A 23,209-nucleotide genomic window follows, 5' to 3' on the forward strand; every position below is an offset into this window, starting at 1 on the left:
TATATATATATATATATATATATGTAGTTTATTGTCAAAACTTCACTGAATTGTATTAAAATATGCTCCCATTTTCTCAGTTAATTCATTTATATAACAGATAAATTATAAAAGCTTTATTAAGATCATATATTAATATTAAAATATAATATAATACTTTATTTACGTATAATTTCATATTGATAATACTATTTTTTGGTATTTGTTCCAATGTTATCTTCACTTTTTCACTTAAAACAAGCATCTTTGGTTAGAATCGGGTCGAAGCTTCATGTTGTCTGTTAAACCTACAACGTAAGAATAAATTAAAAGTGGTTAACTTTTATTGATATTAAGGGAAAAGGGAGAGAGAAAGGTTCTGAAACTGTTTTCTTGTGGTATGTTTAATTTAGATATTAGTTTATACGGGATTAAACCACAATTTATTGGAATGAGAACTATATTAACATTTGCTGGGACGTTTCGATTTCCAATACGGAAATCGTTTTAAAAAAATTCTGAAATTAAAATTATGAATTATGTTAACCTGTAAATGTTTATAATGGACCGTGGAAGTGATGACGTAGATTTTATTGACATATGTCAGTTTCACTTTCCAAACAAACCTTGTTTAGTGTGGATAATTTGTATTTTTCGTTATTTTTTCATTTTTTTTACAGAATCTTTCCGCTTTTTGCAATATCTAAGTATTCTAATAGTTACTACAACAATTTTACAAGGTTGTGTAAATAATAAAGCATGTTGTTTAATAAAAATAGCAATAAAATACATTTATCAATAAAGTAAGGTTAGAATGTCTTTAATTTAAAATTTTAAACTATATTTCATAGAAATAGAACACTGAATTATGATGGTATTATCGTAAAAAACACTATACTTAAAAGAAAAAGCAGCAGAGGAAGCAAAATGTTAACTTTATAGAAATTAAAAAGTCTTGAGATTGGACATTTCAACTTTTGTTTGGAAAGTAATTGACAGTTGTGACGTCACACTTCCACTGTCCATTGGCGGTGGTGGTAATACCAATTTGACAGTTGTTGTTTGTACATCCTGTATATGTCAAAGTCTGTGTCAGATAAATGTAGTTCTTTGTTCTCTCCTGTGTGTTTTTGGGTGCAGTTTTGGAAAGAATAGATCTTCGTGTGTTGGATATTTTAAATGTTGTGATGTATTTATTTTCTACCCTTTTTAATTTGCTGACAAGCCCGATTGTGGTTCTTTTCAAATCCCATCTTGTGAAAATTTCTCGAAAATAATTCAAAGGGTTTTATATATACTTCCAAAAAGAGATACAAAGATCTACTAGATATGAATAGGAATGATCTGACAATTATTGTAGGTCTCCTAACAGGAGACTGTCTCAAGGGGCACACGAACAATATCGGACTGACACAAACTGTAAATTACAGATTCTGTTAGGCTGGTAACGAGACGGCGAAATACGTTCTCTGCAATTGTTCAGGGTTGCATAGAATAAGGCTCAATATACATGAGCATTAGAAACTCATATATATTCGCCCTACTCCTCGTAGAAGTGTCACCCAAGGTAATAATAGACTTTCTAAAAAGTCTGGGCTAAAGGGACCACTTTAACCTAGGGATGAGCCACAATTGATTCTTAGGTCGAGTGGAAGGCTGGTTAAGCGTTCACTCATGCTGAACTTTACTTAACCTAACCTAAGTAATTATTTTACGAAGTAAAAGTAATTAATTTCGAAACGTTACCCGGAGCGGGCAATGCATTAAAAGAACTGAAGAATTTGTGTTGTACTTACTTAGGAGCCATATCATAATACCTTGAATTTCTGTTATCGTTTGGGGCGCTGGCTTGGTAGTAGTTATGATTTGCATCGTTATGACCTTTCCCTCTAGAAATGCGTTTACATAAATCAATATATAAATATATATATATATATATATATATATATATATATATATATATATATATATATATACATATATATATATATACATATATATATATATATATATATATATATATATATATACATATATATATATATATATATATATATATATATATATATATATATATATATTGTTGTGTTTCATTTTATCAATCAAAGATAGAAAAAATTTTTTATTTTGTTATAGAACGCGGGCACATAAATTTGCAACGCCCTGTACATCGCTTTGTAAATATTTGTTATAAGTTAGTTTTAAGCAGTGGGTTTATCCATAATGAGTTTTACCCTGAAGGACTGAAAAACATTAGTAAGTACTTAAATGTGAATAGATAATTTGTTTCCCGGTATTTGTAGATATTATATTTTGAAAGCCTTTGGTTTTATTTCGCGGGAAAGGCCAAAGCCACCAGGTAGTTAATGTATTTAAAAAGTATAAGATAAAACCGTTATAATTTTCAAAGAAAGTTGTTTAGAAGCGATGCTTGGGTTTTTCTGATGTAAAATAAGAAGAGGGATATAGGAATTTTCTGATTGGTTAGCGAGTTTGGAATGGTGATGAAAGAGAGTGAATGTTTTGAAAGTTTTCAGTAGAAAAGATTATTATGTGATGGTGATCCGAAAGAAGGAGTAGTAGTTTTGTGTATTTAGTAAAGAAGCAAGTGCCAGTGGTGTCAATTGTTAGAAGTGGGTGGCTGAAAGGTGGAACGAGAGATAGGTCAAAGTTAAGAAGTCGAATACATCCTTGATTCTATAAAGTCCAAGTGAGTAAGTCACATGAATTATTAAAAATATTTGCGACACCAAGCAAAAAAAATACTTGGATCTCAGGAGATTGTTAGTATATGAAAGAGAGGAGAGAATTTTGGAGTTTGTTGAACGAGTACTGGTAAAAGAGCATTGCTCGTGTTTTGGAGAAAGAGTTGCTGTTATGCTGATAGGTTGATACTTAGAACGGAGAAGGCTTTGATTGGTAGCCTAACATAATCAACAAGGGGAGCTGTTTTGGTCGAAAGGAAACATCGTCGTGTGTGAATTAAAAGGTCAGTCAATAATTTTTGTAGCAGAATTTTTTTTATATGTTTCAAGTAAAAGACTATACCATCAGAAGATAAAAAATTATCGCTATTTTAAAATACCATAAATTTTATAAAAGTTTTTATTTTAAGAAAAATTAATTAAGTATTCTGATTCAAATTGCAAATATCATACAGTTTTTTTAACGTCAAAGGATAATTATTAATATTGTTAATAAATTTAAAAAAGTTTGCTTTTAAAATATTCAGAATTTTATTTTTTTGTACAAAAACACATGAACAAAGATTCCAATATTTCAAAATTTTCATAGGAAGTGTAATTATTTTAGGAATATCCAAATTTCTTGTTTATGTTGTTTTATCAATGTTATAAAAAACAAACCGATAAATATTTGGTAAATTAAAATTATTTTATGTGGTACAATTTTCATTGGGACAGTTGTTAAGCCCATGAAATTTATTTGATAAAGTTTCATATTATATCTTTTGATAATAAAAGATATTTGTATTTGTTTATTTATGTTATTTCTATTTATTTTCTTTTCCTAATTTATCCCGATAAGGAACAACTAAGAGATACTGGAAGCCACGAGAAAAGATAAGTATAACCATTGATTATAAACCAATCAATGGTATAACCTAAGCTGATTTATTATTTTTTTTTTTTTGTATAATAAAATGGCACCCATAATCCATTAAATTTTGAAATTCACAAAACATTAAACTTAACAAAGTACACTAACCGGCAAAAAAGTGGCCACCCTATAAATTTCCGAAAATAAAAATTCAGTGGAAGTTTTATGCACTGTTTCATATTGTATACTCAACATCTTTCATTTTTACAACATATAATGGCCATTACTGCTTGATTCCTTAGCATAATTTATTTAATGAGAAGGTTACAAAAGAAAATAGTGTAATATCGAAACGAATTACAAACAATCAAAATTACGAGTGAACTTGAACAAAACTGTCTAATATCGGGTATTATACCCTAAAACATCAATAACCGTTTGCATATGATTTGAAAGAGAAAGAAACAAATTTTGAATAAAAACGTGAGGAATACGTTCATATTCTTCACGAAGCATGTTATGAAGTACTGCAAGCCTTTCTGGCTGGCCTGGTTGACTTCTCACCAAAGATGTTTAATGATATTCAGATCAAGGCTGCAGGCTGGCCATTCTAGAGTATTAATTACTACTTCCCCCAAGTAATTTGTCACGATTCTTGGAGTATGCGGCCGTGCATTATCATGCATAAAGACGAAAGTATCCCTAATAAATGGGCCAAATGGAACTACTGCTTCTATCAAAACATTCTCTATATACAGGTGAGCTTTTAGGGGGCCATTGATGAAATTAGTTAAGTTCGAGCTTCAAATGGGATTCCAGCCCAAACCATAACACGACCACCACCAAACTTTCTTCTCTGGGATATACAAGCTTGAGCATATCTTTAATTTTTTCGACTCCAAACTCTTTCTTGGCCATCGGCAGACTTCAAACAGAACCATCATTCATCAGTAAAGAGAATCCGGCTCCAATCCTGTATATCCCCGTGTTGATGTTGTCTAGCAAAAAATAATCGATTCCTACAGTGTCTGGGTTGTAATTCGGTAACAATATCCGGCCTTCTTGCCACTAGTCATCTTTTGTTGAGGCGTCTTAACATTATCTCACATTCACATTTCGAACCTCCTGTAGACGTTTTATTGCAGCAATTGCAATGAAATGGCGATTTCTTAAAAGTTCCTCACAATAAAACGATCATCTCTTTGTAAGGTAACTCTTCTACGACTGGAACCAGGTCGATGTGAGTATGTACCAAGCTCTCCGTACTGTAGTTCTCGGAATACCTAAAGTTCGGATACATATACTTGACTTCTTTCGTCTTGTAGCAATGTAATAATTTGAGCAACATCTACTGTAGATAACACCATATCCTAATTATTCAATTAGTCGAAATACACGTTTGAAAAGAAAAATTACTGTTTAATTAAATGTTTTCAACTTAGAAGATAAACAGCGACTAAAGAAAACAACGACATAAATGTCAAAACTGCCAAAAACAAGTATACATGATTGCAATAAATATTTAAATTGAGACGCAATATGAAACAGTGCATAAAACTTCCAATGAATTTTTATTTTCGGAAATTTATAGGGTGGCCACTTTTTTTGCAGTTCAGTCTATATATGTAATTGCAATATTTTAATTTTATTTAATTTTGTAGGAATCATGATTGAAATTAATTATTATTTAGTTAAAATTAAAATTAAAATATTGTAATTACATATATACTTTAAAAAAGTTAAGTTTAATGTTTTGTGAATTTTAAAATTTAATGGATTAACCTCATGTTATAACTTTTTGTGCTTGTTTTATATAACGTTTTTTAATTTTAATTTCGTTGTATTTACTGATAAAATAATTATAACCATATTTTAGCATATCCTGAAGAAACAAATAAATTTGGCGAAAGCTAGATAAAAGAACAGAGTTTTACTTATCCTGTCCTATTAATGACTGCAACCTCAAAATAAAACTTTAGTTTACATAATGTGTCAGTCAATAATACCTAACTACTTTATATATATATATATATATATATATATATATATATATATATATATATATATATATATATATATATATATATATGTAGAAGGTATCGGCATAGCTCGCAACAAAGAAAAACAAATATAATAGATTATGTGTATAAGATAAAAGGCAACTATAAATACGTATTTCTGACTATTTGGTCGTCATCAGTACGGTGCAGCTAAGTTAGAATAAGAGAATGTTAACTTGACTGTACCGTAATGATGACGACCAAATAGTCAGAAATACGTCTTTACGGTTGGAATATATCCTTTCAAGTAGAGCGCACAACATAATTATCTCTAAAATAATCACACACGGTCCAGAATTTGACCAGTGATTCTAATTGACAGCTCATTGTTGCGTCCGGTTACACCGCAAGTTCATTAATTGTTTTTAATTGAGAATCTTATACAGAATTGTATTTTTTTGTTTTGCAATTTTGCACAGATTTGATATAACCTGCCCACACAAATTTATATTTTCTGAGTTGTTCCTATATTTGATTATTGATTTATTTACAAAAAAAAAAACACTTAAAAATTTTTACACAAAGAATAAGAATTGCTTTTTTAACAATTTATATCGTGCAACATTTGTTAAAACTTCAAACTCCAGTAGGTCAATAATAATTAGACTTTGTCCTTCTTACGAAAATCAGTAGTTGATGCAATAAAATGGGTAACAGAACAAGCTAAAAAATAGCAAGAAAAATTAGTAGTTATAGCAATGCTAGGTATTGAATATGCCTTTAAAGCAAATTGGGCCAAGATAATCCAAAGAATGAAAGCCATGAATATACCTCCATGTTTAACAAACATTATGTGTGACTATCTGTTAAACAGAATAATAAAAGCAACCAGTAGAAAATGGTTAGACACAACGTCTGGAGTTCCAGAGGGATCGGTGTTGGGACAGATATGATAGAACATCATGTACAACGGGGTATTTTAGTTAAAGTTTTGAAAAAAGGACGAAAACAGTCGAAGAGAAGACCGCCGCTTTAGCAGAGATAATGCTAAATACAGGAAAGCCTAGTTCATACAGAAGGAAGACGTATTTAGAAATAGTACAATTGTACAAACTGTACAATTCTATTTGCGGTCCCAGTCTGGAAGGAAGTACTGAAATAAAAAAAATTAGCTGTATACATGGTATACAGCCAACTACAGGAATTTAGTTTCCTTGTAAATCCGATCTGATATTTTACCGTTGGCTGAAACATTATATTGGTATATATTGTTATTGTATGGACGGTGTTGTTAATTTGCTAAATACTGATTGCCTTGATAGTTTTTAAAATAGTAGACTTACATCAAGTCATAGATCAGCCAACTAGAATCACATCTAGTACTGCAACCCTTATTGATTATATTCTAACAACATAATGAAGATAAGATTAATTTATGAGATTGACGTGGAATTTAGTGATTTTAGTGACCATGAGTTGTTGACATCTAAAATAAGCATAAAAACTAAAAATAAAGCAATTGTTTATAAAACTGTCAGAAACGTCAAGGCAATAAACAATACCATTTTTAATGATGCATAATAATTGGTCTCTACATCATAGAAAGAGTAATACTAAGCATACTACAAGTCGAAACATACGAAATAGGACTAATCAATCCCGGAAGTTCAGTTAGGATTTGGAGCAGAACACTCCAGCGAATTACAAGTACTTACACTAGCAGAATACATAACAGCTGATTTAACGACCAACAGTACACAGGAACAGCCTTCCTGGATGTAAACAAAGCCTTCGACAGATCTGGCATAAAAGACTAATAAGGTAAGATGGGGCAAGTGCGAACGAAAAAATTCATAGTTAATATTCATTTAACTACAAAAATTGCCTCTTTCAAATTAAGATTTTTTTAAACTTCTGTCGTATAATTGTGATTATTAACCGACCAATTAAAACTATTTAGATAACAAAAATACATTACCTACCAAATTTGCCTATACATTTTTTTTCGCAAGTACATGTTACGCACTTGCCCCACTGATCCGGGGTAAGAGCAGAATGTGCCATTATTTTTGCTAATAATAATAAGTGTTCCATACGGGGCTAGTGCAGAAATCCTACATATATGTAATTTTTATTGTTTATGCTTAACTTTAATAAAATATTAAGAAAAAAATGCTACGAAATATTTTTTAGGAGAGAGTCAAAACAATTTCAGATATTTTGACTGAAAAATATTTATTTAAAATAAAAACATAAACTAAACGTACCAGAATGAATAAATCCTGTTAACAGTAACAAAAAATAATAATAATTGGAAAAAATACTTATGCTATGCTTCAAACACTTTAGGTGCAGTCTCAAAAATATACTTTTCGTAATCAGCAGTTATTGATATTTTTGGAATAGGTAGTTTTGTTTCTATGTCCGACAGTAGAATAGTGCAGACATCGTTGGGTTTTAAAATAAAATGGCACTTATTTGTGAGCCTTTTCAAGCCTGTTACTTCGGCTTCATCACCATTGATCAGTTGTTTCACCAAACAAACATATTTGAACATTTTCTTTTTTCCAGGAAAATTTACTAATACAAAATCCCCAATTTGTATTTTGGTAAATGTAAGTTTGTCAGTAGGGTTTTTTTCATCAAACTCTTCCAAATCACTTTTGCTTAGCTCGTCAAATTCAACAATTCTGTTTTCGCTTGAATCACTGTACCAAGAACTATTATCATTATCGGAACTGCTTTCAGCAATTTTTTTTTTGTAAATCTTTTTAATTTTTTTTTCTGGTTTATATTTTTTTGTTGTATTTGAACTTAAAATTTTTTCAACATCGGCTCTTGTTATCACCTCTGCACCCAAGCACACGCGTTTTCTTTTCTTCGAATTATAATTGTTTTCACGTTTGGTTGACCTCAATAACAACTCTTCGTATGAAACATCCAGAATCTTCTCAGTTTCTTGAAATGTTTGTATATCTGTCGAGCTGGAAGTTGACTGTGCTTCGACTGTGATTGGATTTTCATTATTTTTTGCTGATGTACTAGGCAAAGTTAAGTCAGGACCATCAAACCTAGCCACGTTACGGGTTTTTTGCCAACGTTGGAGAGCCAGTGGGTCAAATAAATCTTGCTGAATAATATTCCTATTCAGCGGAACTATTCCTGCTTTAATGAAACCACTCACTAATATTTCGGGCCTGGTTTCCTGCCATATTTCTCCTATCATCTTGGAAAACATACTTTTTGTTACAGCGGCCCCCACATTTCTTCTCTGCCATTCAACAAGTTTAGCATCCCAACGGGTCTTCAGTGATTTAAATACACACAAATCTAAGGGCTGGAGTACATGACTGGTATGAGGAGGGAGCTTAAGTATCGTAATATGGTTTTCAACAGCTATATTTATGACATCTGCTCCAAGATGACTCGCGTGTCCGTCGTAAATTACTAATACCGGTCGTTCTGAACCAATAAACTTTAAAAAACTGTTTTCAAAATAGTTTCTAAATACAGTTGTCTCCATCCACCCTTTAGGAGTGGCAGCGTAGGTAGTATCTAAAAACTCCGTGCCACGCGAAGCAGTCCACTGGTCCCAAACATGTTTACCTTTGAAGACAATAAGCGGAGGTGCTTTTTTGCCACTTGCGCTGCAGCACATAAGAACAGTTGTATTTTGTTTGCCAGGCCCACTAATAGTTCTTGTGGATGGAGCTCCCCTTTGTCCGACAATTTTTGTTTTTGACGGATCTGTGCAAAAACTGCTTTCATCCAAGTTCCAAATTTGCGACGGGCGTTCTTGTAAACCAAGTTCTTCTATAACGTTTTCAAGTAAATCAAAATAGTTGTAGATCAGGAATGGGTCAAAGTTTTTTTTTCTAGCAAATTCAACACTCTGGGGTTTTTTAATAGAGAGGTTATGTCTACGCTTGAAATTAAGAAACCAATCTTCTCCTGGTTTACCATCTTTAAACTGTCTCTTAATGTTATTCTCTTTGACGAAGTCAGCTACAACCTGCAACACTTTTTTTCTAGAAAGGCCAAAACCCCATTTTTCCATAGTACGAAGGCCATTTGCTAGTTTTTCTTCTTCCTGTTGAGGAATGTCCTGAGTTCTTCCATAGCTGGAACTTTTTTGTCCTCTCCTACCTTTAAGGTGATCATGGAGAGTACTTCTTGGAATTGTGTACACTTTAGTAGCTCGGTATAAAGTCATTTGCCCAGATTTAATTGCCGACAGTGCAATTTTTAAACTCTCTTTCGTATATCCTTTGCCCCTGCTACTTCTGCGAATGTAATTTCTCACCATGGTGGAACTAAAAGCATAAAGAAAAACTGTGTGAGATTTAGGGCAAGTGCGTAATATGTGCCGCTCTTACCCCACAATTTTATCCGCACTAGCCCCGACTTTAAAAATACGTGGGGCAAGAGCGGTACAACAATAAAAACTGTCAAAAAGTAAATATTTAAAAAATATATTATGTTTATCATAAACTATTGTGCCTAAGATACTTACCTACCAAAAATAATATAAAGATGTTCACAGATTCGGTAGATATAAATGGATTAATTTTTATCAGTGACCTTGCTCGAGAAGTTGCAAAACACAAGTGACACTACCGTACCTATAACATCAGTGAAACGTAATAAAGCAGCTCGCTGTTGTTAAAGACTGTTGTCACGGGTATTAAAGATACCAAATAAAGGATGGCAGCCCATATTTCAAAAGTGATAGGTTTTTATGATAATGTTCTGCACTTGCCACGATAATGCACTTGACGCATCTTACCTTATACAAAATGAGAGGCTGCGGATACAGTGAGGCCATAACGAGACTGATCTCTTCGTACTTGAGCAACCAAAGCTTCAGGGTCCGAGCACGGAGCTCCGAAGGCTGGAAAGACACATTGAGCAGTCCTGTATCCTTTATTGTATACAATATACACCGCAGATGTTCCAAGAACACCAGGAAAACTACTCAGCCTTTAAGCAGACGATACAGCGATTGCAGCTAAACACAACAAAAAACATAGCGGTCAACAATCTACAAGGAGCATTGGATAAGATTAAAGAATGGTGTATCCAATAAAAAATATCAATAAATTCAGATAGAACACAAGCAATCATATTTAAAACAAAAGTAAAACTCCAGAGGAACAGCTGTTAGTGTAAAATAATCCCATAGAATGGAAAACAGAAGAGAAATACCTAGGAGTCTTTATGGACTCATGCAACATATGGACACAACCATCCATAAACAGCAACAGAGGGAGCAGCAATAAGAGGACTCGCAGGTATGCAGGTATCCCATGGCAGGGATGCTTTGGTGTCTTTCCAAACCCATCTGAATGGTATACATCCTAGTATCCAGTTCACGATGGAGGTAGAAACTGATTCATCCCTGCCGTTTCTCGATGTTTTCATAAAGAAACACCAATCCCAAGGTTTTCATTACTCTGTCTATCGAAAACCCACACATACCAATCGTTACTTGCATGCCAACTCTCACCACGCACCTTCACAAATTAATTCAGTAATTAATACTCTTGTATCCAGATCAATACGCCTTTCCGATGATGCAAGTAGATCCGCTGAGCTTTCTTGTTTAAAACAAGCCCTCATCCAAAATGGCTACCGCGAAAATCACATCAATAGGAGCATCCACAGACATCAATCTCCCACTCAATCTCAATCCAAAGACTCAGACCCTTATCATACGAAAGCGTTTCTTCCTTACATCAAAGGTGTCACTGACAAAATCGACAAAATTCTTAAACCAAGAGGAATAAAAACAATATTTACCCCCCAACAAAAACTTTCATCTCTTGTTCGATCAATCAAAGACAATATTCCAAACGAACAGCACGGAGTTTATGAAATTCCTTGTGCAGACTGTCCCCGATCCTATATAGGCCAAACAAATCGTAGAATTCAAAATAGGATTTATGAACATTCCATTTCTGTTCGCAATTCCGATTCAATTTCAGCTCTCGGTCAACACCATCTTCATACAGGTCACAAAATTGATTTCGAAAACTCCAGAACCATAGCCCCCATCCGCTTTTATAAACCAAGAATTATCCGAGAAGCCATAGAAATAGAAAAAAGACCAAATTGCCTTAATAAAAGAGATGACGCCATACGGTTACCTTCTACATGGAGACCTCTCATAAACAAAATATCGCCCCCTCCATCTTCGAATCAAAATCCCACTGTCGGAAATGTTCGCGCCAACTCTCGCGCCAATCCCCACCCTAACCCCCACCTAGGCCACGTCACCATCGACGGTATAAATGAACCGTCCCCTGGTCCCAGTCGTAGTAGTGAACTAGTGAGTGAACTAGAAGTGACTAGTGAGTGTAGTAGTGTCTGGGGGCTCGGGAGACTGAGACCTCGGAAGCCCTGAAGAAGACATCAGAGAGGATGTCGAAAGCTCGGCAAAATGGATATCGACGCGGTTCAACCCGGAAGACTGGTGAGTTTAATATTAATTTTTATAATAATATTAATCTTAGCTCTAAGTTTAATTGTACTAACCGCGGAAATCTTTCCGAACATATATATATATATATATATATATATATATATATATATATATATATATATATATATATATATATATATATGGATTATACTTACAATGGATTTTCGTTGTTTCTTGGTGGTATGTTGTAATAATCATTGAAGTTGTCTTTTTTGTTCTTTTTTCCTCGATGTTTTGGGTCTCTATAAAAGTAAGTAATAAATATATGTATCAAATATTGGAAATATATTTGGATATAATATTTACCTAATTAAATGTTGACCATCTGCTTTGTAGCTCTTATATATCGATGCTAGCCAAATTGAAATAATTATTATTGGTACAAACGTTACCAAACAGACAAAAATAGATGTCCAAAAACCATTCTGAAAAGGAATTAAATTGATTTAGTATTCAAGTATTCAATAAAACCACGAAATATTTGTTTATATTCAATAGAACAAAAAAGAAGGATGGATGAAAAAAATATAAAAAATAATGCAACATTAAGAATCCATAAATAAAAAAGGCTGACACCAATATTTTTATAGAACAGTGCGTACACCTGATGACCCTTGATTTAAAATTTTATTATGAGGAAATAATGAATTTGAATGATGAATTAAAAGAGTACCTAATGTAAATTTCTTTTTTTGTAATATATGTAAAAACTGTTTTATGTGAATTAAGTTCCATAAAGTAGGTATTACTTTCCTTGAGATTTGTTATTGGTCATCGCGAATGCTAATCGAACAGGAAATTGAAGCCTTTTTAATGATATTATAATATATGACGGCATTATCAGGATACGTGGCAACAGTACGATTTCTCCTTCAAATCGTACAGTCAAAATGATGGCTTCAATAATATTTCCGGTAATACTTTTAGTGACCAAACGTGTGTCGTTGCATATTCTGGGTGGGTTCAAATTGCATAGCAGAATAATTGGTGAACCAATTTTCAACTGAAGATTGTGTGGTGGCATCCCTGGTATATCCAGAGAATTTAAAAATTCTGTTGGATAATTTACGGCTCATCAGATCAGGATTTAAAAAATATCAGATCATCTGGTAACCTCTGTTGAATCTGGAAGTTAATTTCGTCAACATTAACATTTTTCGCCGCCAAAATTGTGCGCTCACTGAGAAAATTATGATTCAAATAACAATTAATTCATCTTTGGTCTCAACAAAAGTGCAGAAATTATCTAGAAGTTTGATGTTTTATTTTAGCGTTTCCAATATCCAGCAAATGTTTAAAAAATATTTCCGCCGATATTTTGCACTTGTGCTCTTATGTTAATGGTCAATCGAACTGTTTAGACCGTTCACATAAAAACGATTGTTTTAAACATTCATTAATCTCATCCCCATTTATGTAAAGAGGGAATAACCGGTAATGCCTGTCGGAAGTCACCATACAGTAGTAAGACAGCACCACCGAATAGTTTATCGTTGCCAATTGGTGAATGTGTATGAGCCATAGTATATTCATCGCAAATAACAACTGAACTCGTTTGCATCACTGCAACCATTCCACTTATTTTTTTTAAACATTGCACGTGCACATTACACATTACACGTTATACATTGCATTTGGGTTGCTATGAACGTCTAATGGCAAGTACTGTATGTGCTGTTTGTCCATCATCTAACAATTTTCTGGATCACCAGAAGTCATTTTAAAGGTTTTGGTGGAGTGGTAAGACATGGGAATACAACTTTTCCTGGTGCACAACATATGCCAAGTACTTCATTGTCAAACTTCAATGCCTGACAATACTGGCATACTGTGCCCATTGCACTAATAGCAATTTTAAAATGCGTAGAATAATTAATGTCTGGGGCATATTCAAATGCAAGACGAACAAATGATATACGTGTAAATTCGCGGTTGATTCGCTGTCTTTCTTGTTCTTGCATTCTGGATGTAGTTATGTGCGGCTCACGTGCAGCTCGTTCTTAAAATATGCTTTCGTAAACGTTGGTTATGATATGCATGATATTCTTGTGCACGGTTCTATTCTGATCTCATTCTCTGATCTTCATTTATTTTGAGTAGTTTGTTCGCCCGATATATTAGCAATTACAATTCGTTTACACCTTGCGGCTTGGCTACATGCATTGTTGAGGTTTGACTGTTCTTCAGGGCATTTTATAAAAAAATGGTAATTAATATGCTTTATAACAATTTAAAAATAATAATTAAATAAAATTAGGATAAAAACCAGAAATTCAAAGAATAGTAAAGAGTAAAACGTAAAGAGAAGCAAAGCTTACTTTTCACTTGCCCATGTGTTCAGCTCCAAAAATACACGTTGGAGATCGAAAACCAGGGTCTACAAAACTACTATCAGACACAAAACAAAAGCTAGAAGTCTTCGAAACAAATGTCCTAAGTAAGGTTTTTGGACCTATTATCGAAAACGGAGTATGGAGATCTAGGTACAACCATGAACTCTAACAACTGTTTAAAGAGGCACCGATCTCAGAATTCGTTAAACTTCAGAGACTTCGATCGGTTGGTCATATAGTGAGAATTGAGACCGAAATATTGCCAAAAAGTTGCTCTAGATAGTAAAATACAGTAATATTTGCTAGACGTGAGAACCTGGAGAAGATCGGTACGGGACCTAAATGGTTGGAGGCATAGTTTTAAGAACACCAAGACTCGATTTGGGCTGCAGCGTCATTGGAGAGGGTTTAAATTAAGATAAATATAAAAATAAACTAAGTAAAATCCACCTGCTTTTTTTACTTAATTTAAATTTGCCTACCGTTATTATAAATATATAAAATAATAGGTACAAAACATAATGATAATAAAATCAAAATAGTATATATTAATAAAGGTTCTAAGTTAGTTACATTTTGACAGACTGGAAGTGCCTGTAAACTAACAATTATTCACTACTCACACGTGCAAAACTAAATTGCGCAAAACAATAAATCAAAGGTTTATTGTTTATATTTTTGAAATCGTATAATCGTCTATATATTTGTATTTACAAATAGAAAGATTTGTGATGGGTAGCTCTTTCGGGGCGACAGACTCAGTAAAACACAGGTTTGAAATAAAAACAAATCTATTAATTTAGTATATACAATAAATAAAAATAAAAAGGAATTCTACGTTGTATACTTATACAATGAAAAAAAATTAAAACGAATTCTACGTCTCCGTCTGGATCCCACGATGAACGAAGTCCCCGGCGAATGTCTATAAAAGAAAAGAAATTAATTAGTATTAAAAAGAAACGAAATGGGGGAAATCAATCGCGCGCAGATTTATACTCGCTTTCGCTTCAATTCAGCGAAAGCTCCGAGTATGCTCGCAAACAAAATATTTAGCTGTGCAGACCCATGGCAATGTTCAATACACAATGCCGACGGGTTCCGCTTGGCTAAGGACAGAGAGTATGATCCTCAATACGGAAATCTCTCCGTCCCGGTTGGTTCTGTGAAGATCCACGGTAATGCAATATCGATGGGTTCCGCTTGGTTAAGGACAGAGTATGATCCTCAATACGGAACTCTCTCTGTCCAGAATGGCTCGCAGGTTCACTACACCGGCGAGACAGGGAGCCTAGAGCGCTAGTTACAAGACTGTCTAATTCCGCTATTCACACGCCTTAAATAGCCGTTTGAATCCCACTACGCCTTCACGTTGTAGAAGTGGATGCGCAAATATTGACACTCCCACGGTTCGAACTGTTAAACGATCAGAGCATCGTTACACCCCCTTCTCTTTGAAAAAAAAAAAAAAGTAACATACCTTTTTTTTTGTGTAGATGGTGTCTACAGCCTCGTGATGCCATCTATCCCTCTCGGTATCTTTATTACAATCTTCCTCCCATTGTTACAGCATATCCTGTATCTTTTGGTCCCCCTCTCGATTAGGTGTTTTGGGACGATCTCTATAAGATCGGCGTGTTTCCCGGGTTCCGGTTCTCCTGGAGTGGACGCGGATTGGGCTTCTTGTCCCGTGTTAGTATCAGGTACGCTCTTCTTCCTCGGTGGGGTTGGTGGTGTCCCAAAAAGTTCGTGGAACCTCTTCATGATCCTCTCCGCGTCTTTTCCTGGTGTCACGGGTAGTTCGGGTCTCTCTGGCGTTCCTAGAGGGGTCATCTCTTCCGGTATCTCTAATATATCTTCCATGTTTGATGTTGATGAACTGAATTCTGCTTGCTAGCATTGCCACTTAAATACCGTTTGGTTGTGGTGGGGATTGGATTTCTGTAGTAACATTTCCCCCCTCCCATGGTTTTAAATCTTTTACATGCGCCGTCATCTGCTTGCGGCTACTACTATCGGCCAATTTCAGTTTTACTATTACTGGTGATATCATTGACGTTACTATGTATGGCCCTGAGTACTTCGGCGCTAGTTTGCTGTTGAAAGCTGCACTAGCCGATGATAGATGGTGTTCCTTTTTCATGACTCGATCTCCTGGATGTGGCCGCCAGTCTCTTCGTCTTAGATCGTAATATTTCTTTTGGTCCTCGAAAGCGTGTTCCATGTGCACTTTCGCTAGTTCTCTTAACTCTTCTAACTTGTTTAAGTTTTCTGCATACCCCTGTATATCTTGTCCATTTGTCGCCTCTGTCGTGTCTAATTTCCTTCCGAAATTAAGAAGCGCTGGTGAAAATCCTGTTGAATCGTGTCTTGCCGAATTTATGGCGTAGCAGAATTCTGGTATGAATTTGTCCCAGTCTTTATGGTTATCCTCCACGTAAGTAGCTATCATCGTTTTCAGTACTTTGTTCATTCGTTCTACTGGATTGCATTGAGGTGAGTACGGCGGTGTTAGAATGTGATTTATGTTATAGGACTTTAGGAACGCCTTAAAATTTCCGCTTGTAAATTGCGCGCCGTTGTCCGAGATGATTTTCTTCGGGATACCGAATTGCATGACTACTTTAGATCGTAGAGTGTCGATGATTGAGTTCGTAGATGCTGCTCTTATTGGCTGGGCGACGACCCATTTGGTAAACCGGTCTTGCACGACTATTAAGAAAATGTTTCCTTTGACGGTTGCATTTTCCCGGCTGGTTGCATTTGTGACGGTTTATATTGGAGGCACTTCGTACAGGCTCTAACGTAGTCTGCAATTTGTTTAAACATCTTAGGCCAATAGTACTTTTGCGCTATTCGGCAAATTGTTTTTGCAATTCCTAAGTGGCCTGCTGTGGTCGAGTCATGATTTTCCTCCAAAATATCTTTCCTTTTATATCTTGGTACGCATAATTTCCATGGGTTATTAAACTCTGGGTCGGCTAAATTACGGCTGCTCCAAACGTGTTTATATAATTTCCCGTTTGATATTTGTAAATCCGGGAAATCGTCTGGGTTCTGGAGTACATTCCTATATAAATTATCGTACCAACTGCATGATTCCAGTTCTGATGCTAATAATTCCGACTCTGGTTCTTCGCTCTGGTTTTCTTGTGGTTGTCGTGACAAAGCATCTGCTACCTTGTTGAGGACTCCCTTTCTATATATTACCTCGAAATCGTACTGTTGCAGTTCTAAACTCCACCTGGCTAACCGACCTGACGGGTTTTTAAGGTTCTTCAGCCATTTGAGGGACTGATGGTCTGATATGACCTTAAAATTGTATCCTTCTATATACGGCCTCATTTGCTTTATCCCGTACACGATGGATAGACCGTTGTGGAATATTTTGTCTCGGCTGGTGTGAGGGTTCGACTAGCATATGCAATTACTTTATCCTGGCCGTCGTATTTCTGTGTTAGTGCAACTCCAAGTCCACAGTTCGACGCATCTGTTTGCAGGTAAAATGTTTTCGAAAAATCGGGGCATGCTAATACTGGGGCTGATGTAAGTTTTGATTTTAGCTCTTCAAATGCGTTTTCCTGCTTATCGGTCCATTTCCATCTTATCTTCTTCTTCAGAAGCATGTTTAGCGGTCCTGCTATTGTCGAATAGTTCTCTATGAATCGGCGGTACCATGATGTTATTCCTAGGAACCGGCGGAGTTGACGCACATTTCTCGGTGCTGTAAGTCCGGTTATAGCGTTGGTTTTCTCCGGGTCGGTTTTTATTCCTTCTGCTCCAACCACATGTCCTAAGTATCTGAGTTCTGACTGGCAAAACGTGCATTTCTCGAAGTTCAGCTGTAATCTGGTTTCTTTCAGTCTTCGGAAAACTTCATGTAGGTGATTTAAATGCTCTTGGAGCGTTTTAAATATTACTACGATATCATCCAAGTAGGCAAACGCGAATTCCATATCGGGAAGTATTACCTTATCCAGTAGGCGTTGGAAAGTGGCTCCTGCGGAATGCAGTCCGAATGGGGTGGTTTTGAACTGAAAATGGCCTTTTCCGGGTACGCTGAATGCTGTCACTGGGCGGCTTGTTTCTTCTAGGGGTATTTGAAAATATCCCTGTTTCAAATCGAGGGTCGATATAAAATTTGCTTCCTTAAGTCTATCCAGAATTTCCGATATTCTGGGTAACGGATATGCGTCCTTATCTGATAGTTCGTTGACTTTTCTGAAGTCAATGCAAAATCTGTACGAGTTATCCTTTTTCCTAACTAGTACAATCGGTGAACTCCAACCACTTGTGGAGGGTTCGATGGTTCCTTCTTTTAACATCTTGTCCACTTCTTGGTTGATGATCTGTAGCATTGCGGGATTGTGCCGCCTATAAGGCTGCTTGACTGGATCGCACTTTTTCTTCAATTTTATTTCGTGTCTTATTAAGTTCGTGGGTCCTGTTATGTTCTCAAACTCCCTTAGTTCTTTTCTTAGAAACCTTTCTAACTCCGTATTTTGAGTGGAGTCTTTTAAAGTGTTACATGTCTCTTCTTGATGTTGTATGTATTGTTTGGTCGTATGTTTATCGAATTTAAGTTCGATAGAATGGTTCCTGAGGAATTCCACTCCTAGTAGGGCATCTTCCGTCAACCCTGGCATTACTATGAATGTTTGTCGGGTTTGCAACTTATCGATCTCGCATTCAATTGTCAACTTCTGGTTAAGCTCCATTGACGCTCCATTTGCTAGTCTTGTTCTCCCGCTGTAGCTATCTAGAGAGTCCTTGTATATCTGAGCTATTCTATCCCCGACGTAATTTTTAGTAGTTCCTGTGTCGATGAGCGCTCTGTATGTTCTTTGCCCTATTTTTAGTGATGCGAACAGTCGAATGTCATTGCTTGCTGGTTGTGTAACGGCGAAAACGAATGGAGTCGAATCTTGTTTTACAGACTGGGACGACTCCTTGTTTCTCCAGTCTGTAATTCGTTTCCCTGACGCCTGAAACAGCAGTCGCTGCTGTAAACTCCTTCTCTGCCGCAACGCGAACAAAACTTTTTCCATGGGTTTTTGCAGTTTTTACGGCTGTGACCTGGCATCTTGCATCTAAAGCATGCCGTTTTCGCATCGTACTCTGCTTGGTCCGTGCGTCTCCAGTTTCCACGGCAAATCTGATTTGCTCGGGTCTTTTCGTCTTCTAGAGCTTCGTATTCTTGGGCTAAATCCTGTAATTCGGCTAAGTTTCCGAAATCCCGGCGGCGAGCATAAAGCTTATATTCTGGTAACAAATTTTTGTATATCCTTTCGACTTCTTGGTTTTTAGAAAAATATCCTTCTCGTCTGATTAATGTTTGAATCTCCGTGATATATCTGTCTACTGGTTCGTTCTGTCTCTGTTTTCTGTTTCGGATTTCCTCTTCTAGTTGTAGCAAATATCCCCTGGGATAGAAAGCTTTTTTAAAATCTTCGCTGAAATCTGTCCATGACTTCCAATTTTTGTTATTGTTTCTGTACCATAACAAGGCGTGGTCTCCTAATAATTCTGGTAATGCTCTTAGTAGATCTTGTTTATCGATCTCGTAGGCCAAGCTTAATTCGTCTATCCTCTCTAAGAATTCTATTGCATCCGAATGTTTCTTGTCGAAGTGTGTGTTCCACTTTCGTACTTGATTTAGCAATTCTGGTTGCTCCATTTGTTTCGTTATTGTTAATTCCTGTAATTGTCTTCGGATGCCCGAAATTTCCTGGGCCAGTGTGTCGGATTCTGTTCCCTTGGAAGTTTTTTCTTTTGGGATTGTTCCTGTAGCTTCCTCGCGATTTTTAAAATAGGTTCTGAGTCGTGCTCTCAATTCGTCGACGGATCCCTTGGGATCTAAGCCGCATTTTTCGGCCTCGCTCTGCAATTCCTCTTTGCAAAGTCGATTTATCCACGACGTACCTGTTACTGAGTCTGTGTCTTTATCTGTTGGCATGTTATTAATTTTTGCTCGGGCGCCAGTTTGTGATGGGTAGCTCTTTCGGGGCGACAGACTCAGTAAAACACAGGTTTGAAATAAAAACAAATCTATTAATTTAGTATATACAATAAATAAAAATAAAAAGGAATTCTACGTTGTATACTTATACAATGAAAAAAAATTAAAACGAATTCTACGTCTCCGTCTGGATCCCACGATGAACGAAGTCCCCGGCGAATGTCTATAAAAGAAAAGAAATTAATTAGTATTAAAAAGAAACGAAATGGGGGAAATCGATCGCGCGCAGATTTATACTCGCTTTCGCTTCAATTCAGCGAAAGCTCCGAGTATGCTCGCAAACAAAATATTTAGCTGTGCAGACCCATGGCAATGTTCAATACACAATGCCGACGGGTTCCGCTTGGCTAAGGACAGAGAGTATGATCCTCAATACGGAAATCTCTCCGTCCCGGTTGGTTCTGTGCAGATCCACGGTAATGCAATATCGATGGGTTCCGCTTGGTTAAGGACAGAGTATGATCCTCAATACGGAACTCTCTCTGTCCAGAATGGCTCGCAGGTTCACTACACCGGCGAGTCAGGGATACTAGAGCGCTAGCTACAAGACTGTCTAATTCCGCTATTCACACGCCTTAAATAGCCGTCACCATCCCGCCTTCACGTTGTAGAAGTGGATGCGCAAATATTGACACTCCCACGGTTCGAACTGTTAAACGATCAGAGCATCGTTACAGATTACTATTTACAAAATAGCTTTTGTGACATCACAATTTGTTTGGTGTATAGTAATTAGAAATTAATAAATAAAATAAAACTTTAAAACTAATTACTGCCAATCAAAATTAATTTAATTAAACCATATAATCTAGGTCAAATGAATAAATTTAGAATCATTACTTTAAATTTGAGATAATATTATTGAATTTTCTCGTTACTTTAAGGAAATATTAAGTGAAATGCTTAGCATTGGTTACAACAACTGTAAGTTGCCTATATTTGGCGCAATTGAACGACTGTAAAATAAATGATATGATAAAAATACACAAAATAATAAACTTGAATTCAATTAATGCCAAAACTTAAATTTTTAAGTAATTCTAAACATAAAATGAATTGTTTTAAAAAAATATAAAACAATTACTATTTAAATGGGAATAAGCCACTTCTCAAAATACAAACATTAGTAAATTAAACAAATTTTTGTTTTTCTGTTACTTAGTGAAAAATTCTTCTAATAATTTAATTTTATCTGACTCATTTATATTGACAATTCAGACATACATTATACATTTTAAAGTAGACGATTTTAAAATGATATTGCTTCTGTTATTGCTCCCTCAATATTTTTGAGTTGCGCTCCTGGGACGACTTTACTTATAAGATAGTTCATTCGATTACATGAAATCAACTTTAACTTGAGAATATCCATCAGAAAAGATCATAGCTTGTAATTCGTCTTTAAAAAGACAAATACATGCCATGATGACAGTAAAATTCTCCTGTTAGTGATTCCATAGTAAATTATGAGAGAAAAACCAGGAAAAAAACCTCATAATACTATCCCGACATGGTAAGTATTTGGTCGTGCATTCAGTTTACCTTTAATAAACACCAAATTTTGATTTTACATGTTTGTTATTTAAAAAACATAAATGATGTATGCTCTATATGTTACTGACTTACTAATAATGGTATTTTCCTCTATATTAACTTCCTCTTTCAATATGGGTAACCAGATCCTACTACATTCTGCCGAGGAATTTGCGACACACTTGGTCTCATTTAGCATAATAAGAGCCGCTTCTTTGATTTTTCTCTTTTTACCATCCGTTTATTTTAGGACTATATTTGAATCATTCCATTGAATCCTATGTTCATTATCTCATGCGTGTTTACATATTTGAGATCTATCAAATGATATCAAATGAATCTATTTTTAATATAAGATTGATGTTCACTTATTCTAACATTTAATGGCCCTGATGTTTCACCTAAATAAAACTGATCGCATTCACAAGGTATTTTATAAATGCAATTCTTTGTCATATCTTGTTCATTGTTAGGTTTGGTTTTGGACAAAATAGATCTCAACGTGTTTGTTGTTTTGAATTTTGTTGAAATGTTGAATTTATTTCCTATCCTTTTAAGTTTTTCTGATAATACTTTTATGTATAGTATTGTTATTTTCCTCGTATTATTCCTTGTGTATGCTGTAGGATATCGTTCTAAATAGCTTCAGAATTATAAAACACTTCATATACAAGTAACAAAAGTTGATATTTGATGGTATATGGTATAGATCAGTATATTATAACTGTTTGTATGATAAAATAAAACCTACTACTATTGCTATTTTGCTTCTACTATTATCCTTATAATTTCATCATATTGTCTCACCTATTAGACCTTTCTAGGACTTTAAATAAATATTTTAAAACCAAAATCGACTTAGTCGTTCTCGATTGATTATAAAAATAGTTATAAAAACATAAACCGACGTTTGAAACGTCTTTTATGGTATTTTATATGTAGTTGTAAAATATCATAAAATGACGAACGGATAACGGATCAAATAAACTAAAATGTAGAGTTGAAGTCGTATAAAACATTCTTTTATCGAGATAAAATTATCCTGTCCCTCCAAGTTGGACCAACAAATACACTTTCACACAATTTTATTGAATTCGGTTCAGTGCTTTTTGAATATTAGCTTGGACAAACACCGTGACACGAGATTTATACATATATATTATTATTATATATATATATACATATATATATATATATATATATATATATATATATATATATATTTATATATATATATATATATATATATATATATATATTTATATATATATATATATATTTATATATATATATATATATTTATATA

At 34.8% G+C, this 23,209-nt stretch overlaps 2 protein-coding genes across 3 annotated transcripts in view; both read right to left on the bottom strand.

Annotated features, from left to right (window-relative positions):
- Positions 1–101: 101 nt before the first annotated feature.
- LOC140450907 (prominin-1-like) overlaps positions 102–23,209 on the bottom strand; it is a 157,247-nt gene continuing 134,139 nt past the window's right edge. Inside the window, exons 12-15 of one of the 2 annotated variants that reach the window (XM_072544591.1) lie at positions 12,325–12,443; positions 12,174–12,260; positions 1,776–1,868; positions 102–287 (exon numbers count right to left, since the gene is read on the bottom strand). In XM_072544591.1, the coding sequence (XP_072400692.1) occupies positions 251–287; positions 1,776–1,868; positions 12,174–12,260; positions 12,325–12,443 (336 nt within the window). In that variant the 3' untranslated portion in view covers positions 102–250. The remainder of the gene's footprint in view (positions 288–1,775; positions 1,869–12,173; positions 12,261–12,324; positions 12,444–23,209) is intronic. The other variant, XM_072544593.1, reaches the window with a different exon arrangement.
- On the bottom strand, positions 5,794–10,994 carry LOC140450904 (uncharacterized). Its single transcript, XM_072544587.1, has 2 exons — positions 10,051–10,994; positions 5,794–9,850 (listed from the first exon to the last, which is right to left on the bottom strand). Exon 2 carries the CDS (start codon positions 9,841–9,843, stop codon positions 7,867–7,869), a length of 1,977 nt encoding a protein of 658 aa, XP_072400688.1. The 5' UTR covers positions 9,844–9,850; positions 10,051–10,994; the 3' UTR covers positions 5,794–7,866.

Source organism: Diabrotica undecimpunctata, chromosome 1 (assembly GCF_040954645.1).
Source record: "Diabrotica undecimpunctata isolate CICGRU chromosome 1, icDiaUnde3, whole genome shotgun sequence".
Taxonomy (NCBI): domain Eukaryota; kingdom Metazoa; phylum Arthropoda; class Insecta; order Coleoptera; family Chrysomelidae; genus Diabrotica; species Diabrotica undecimpunctata.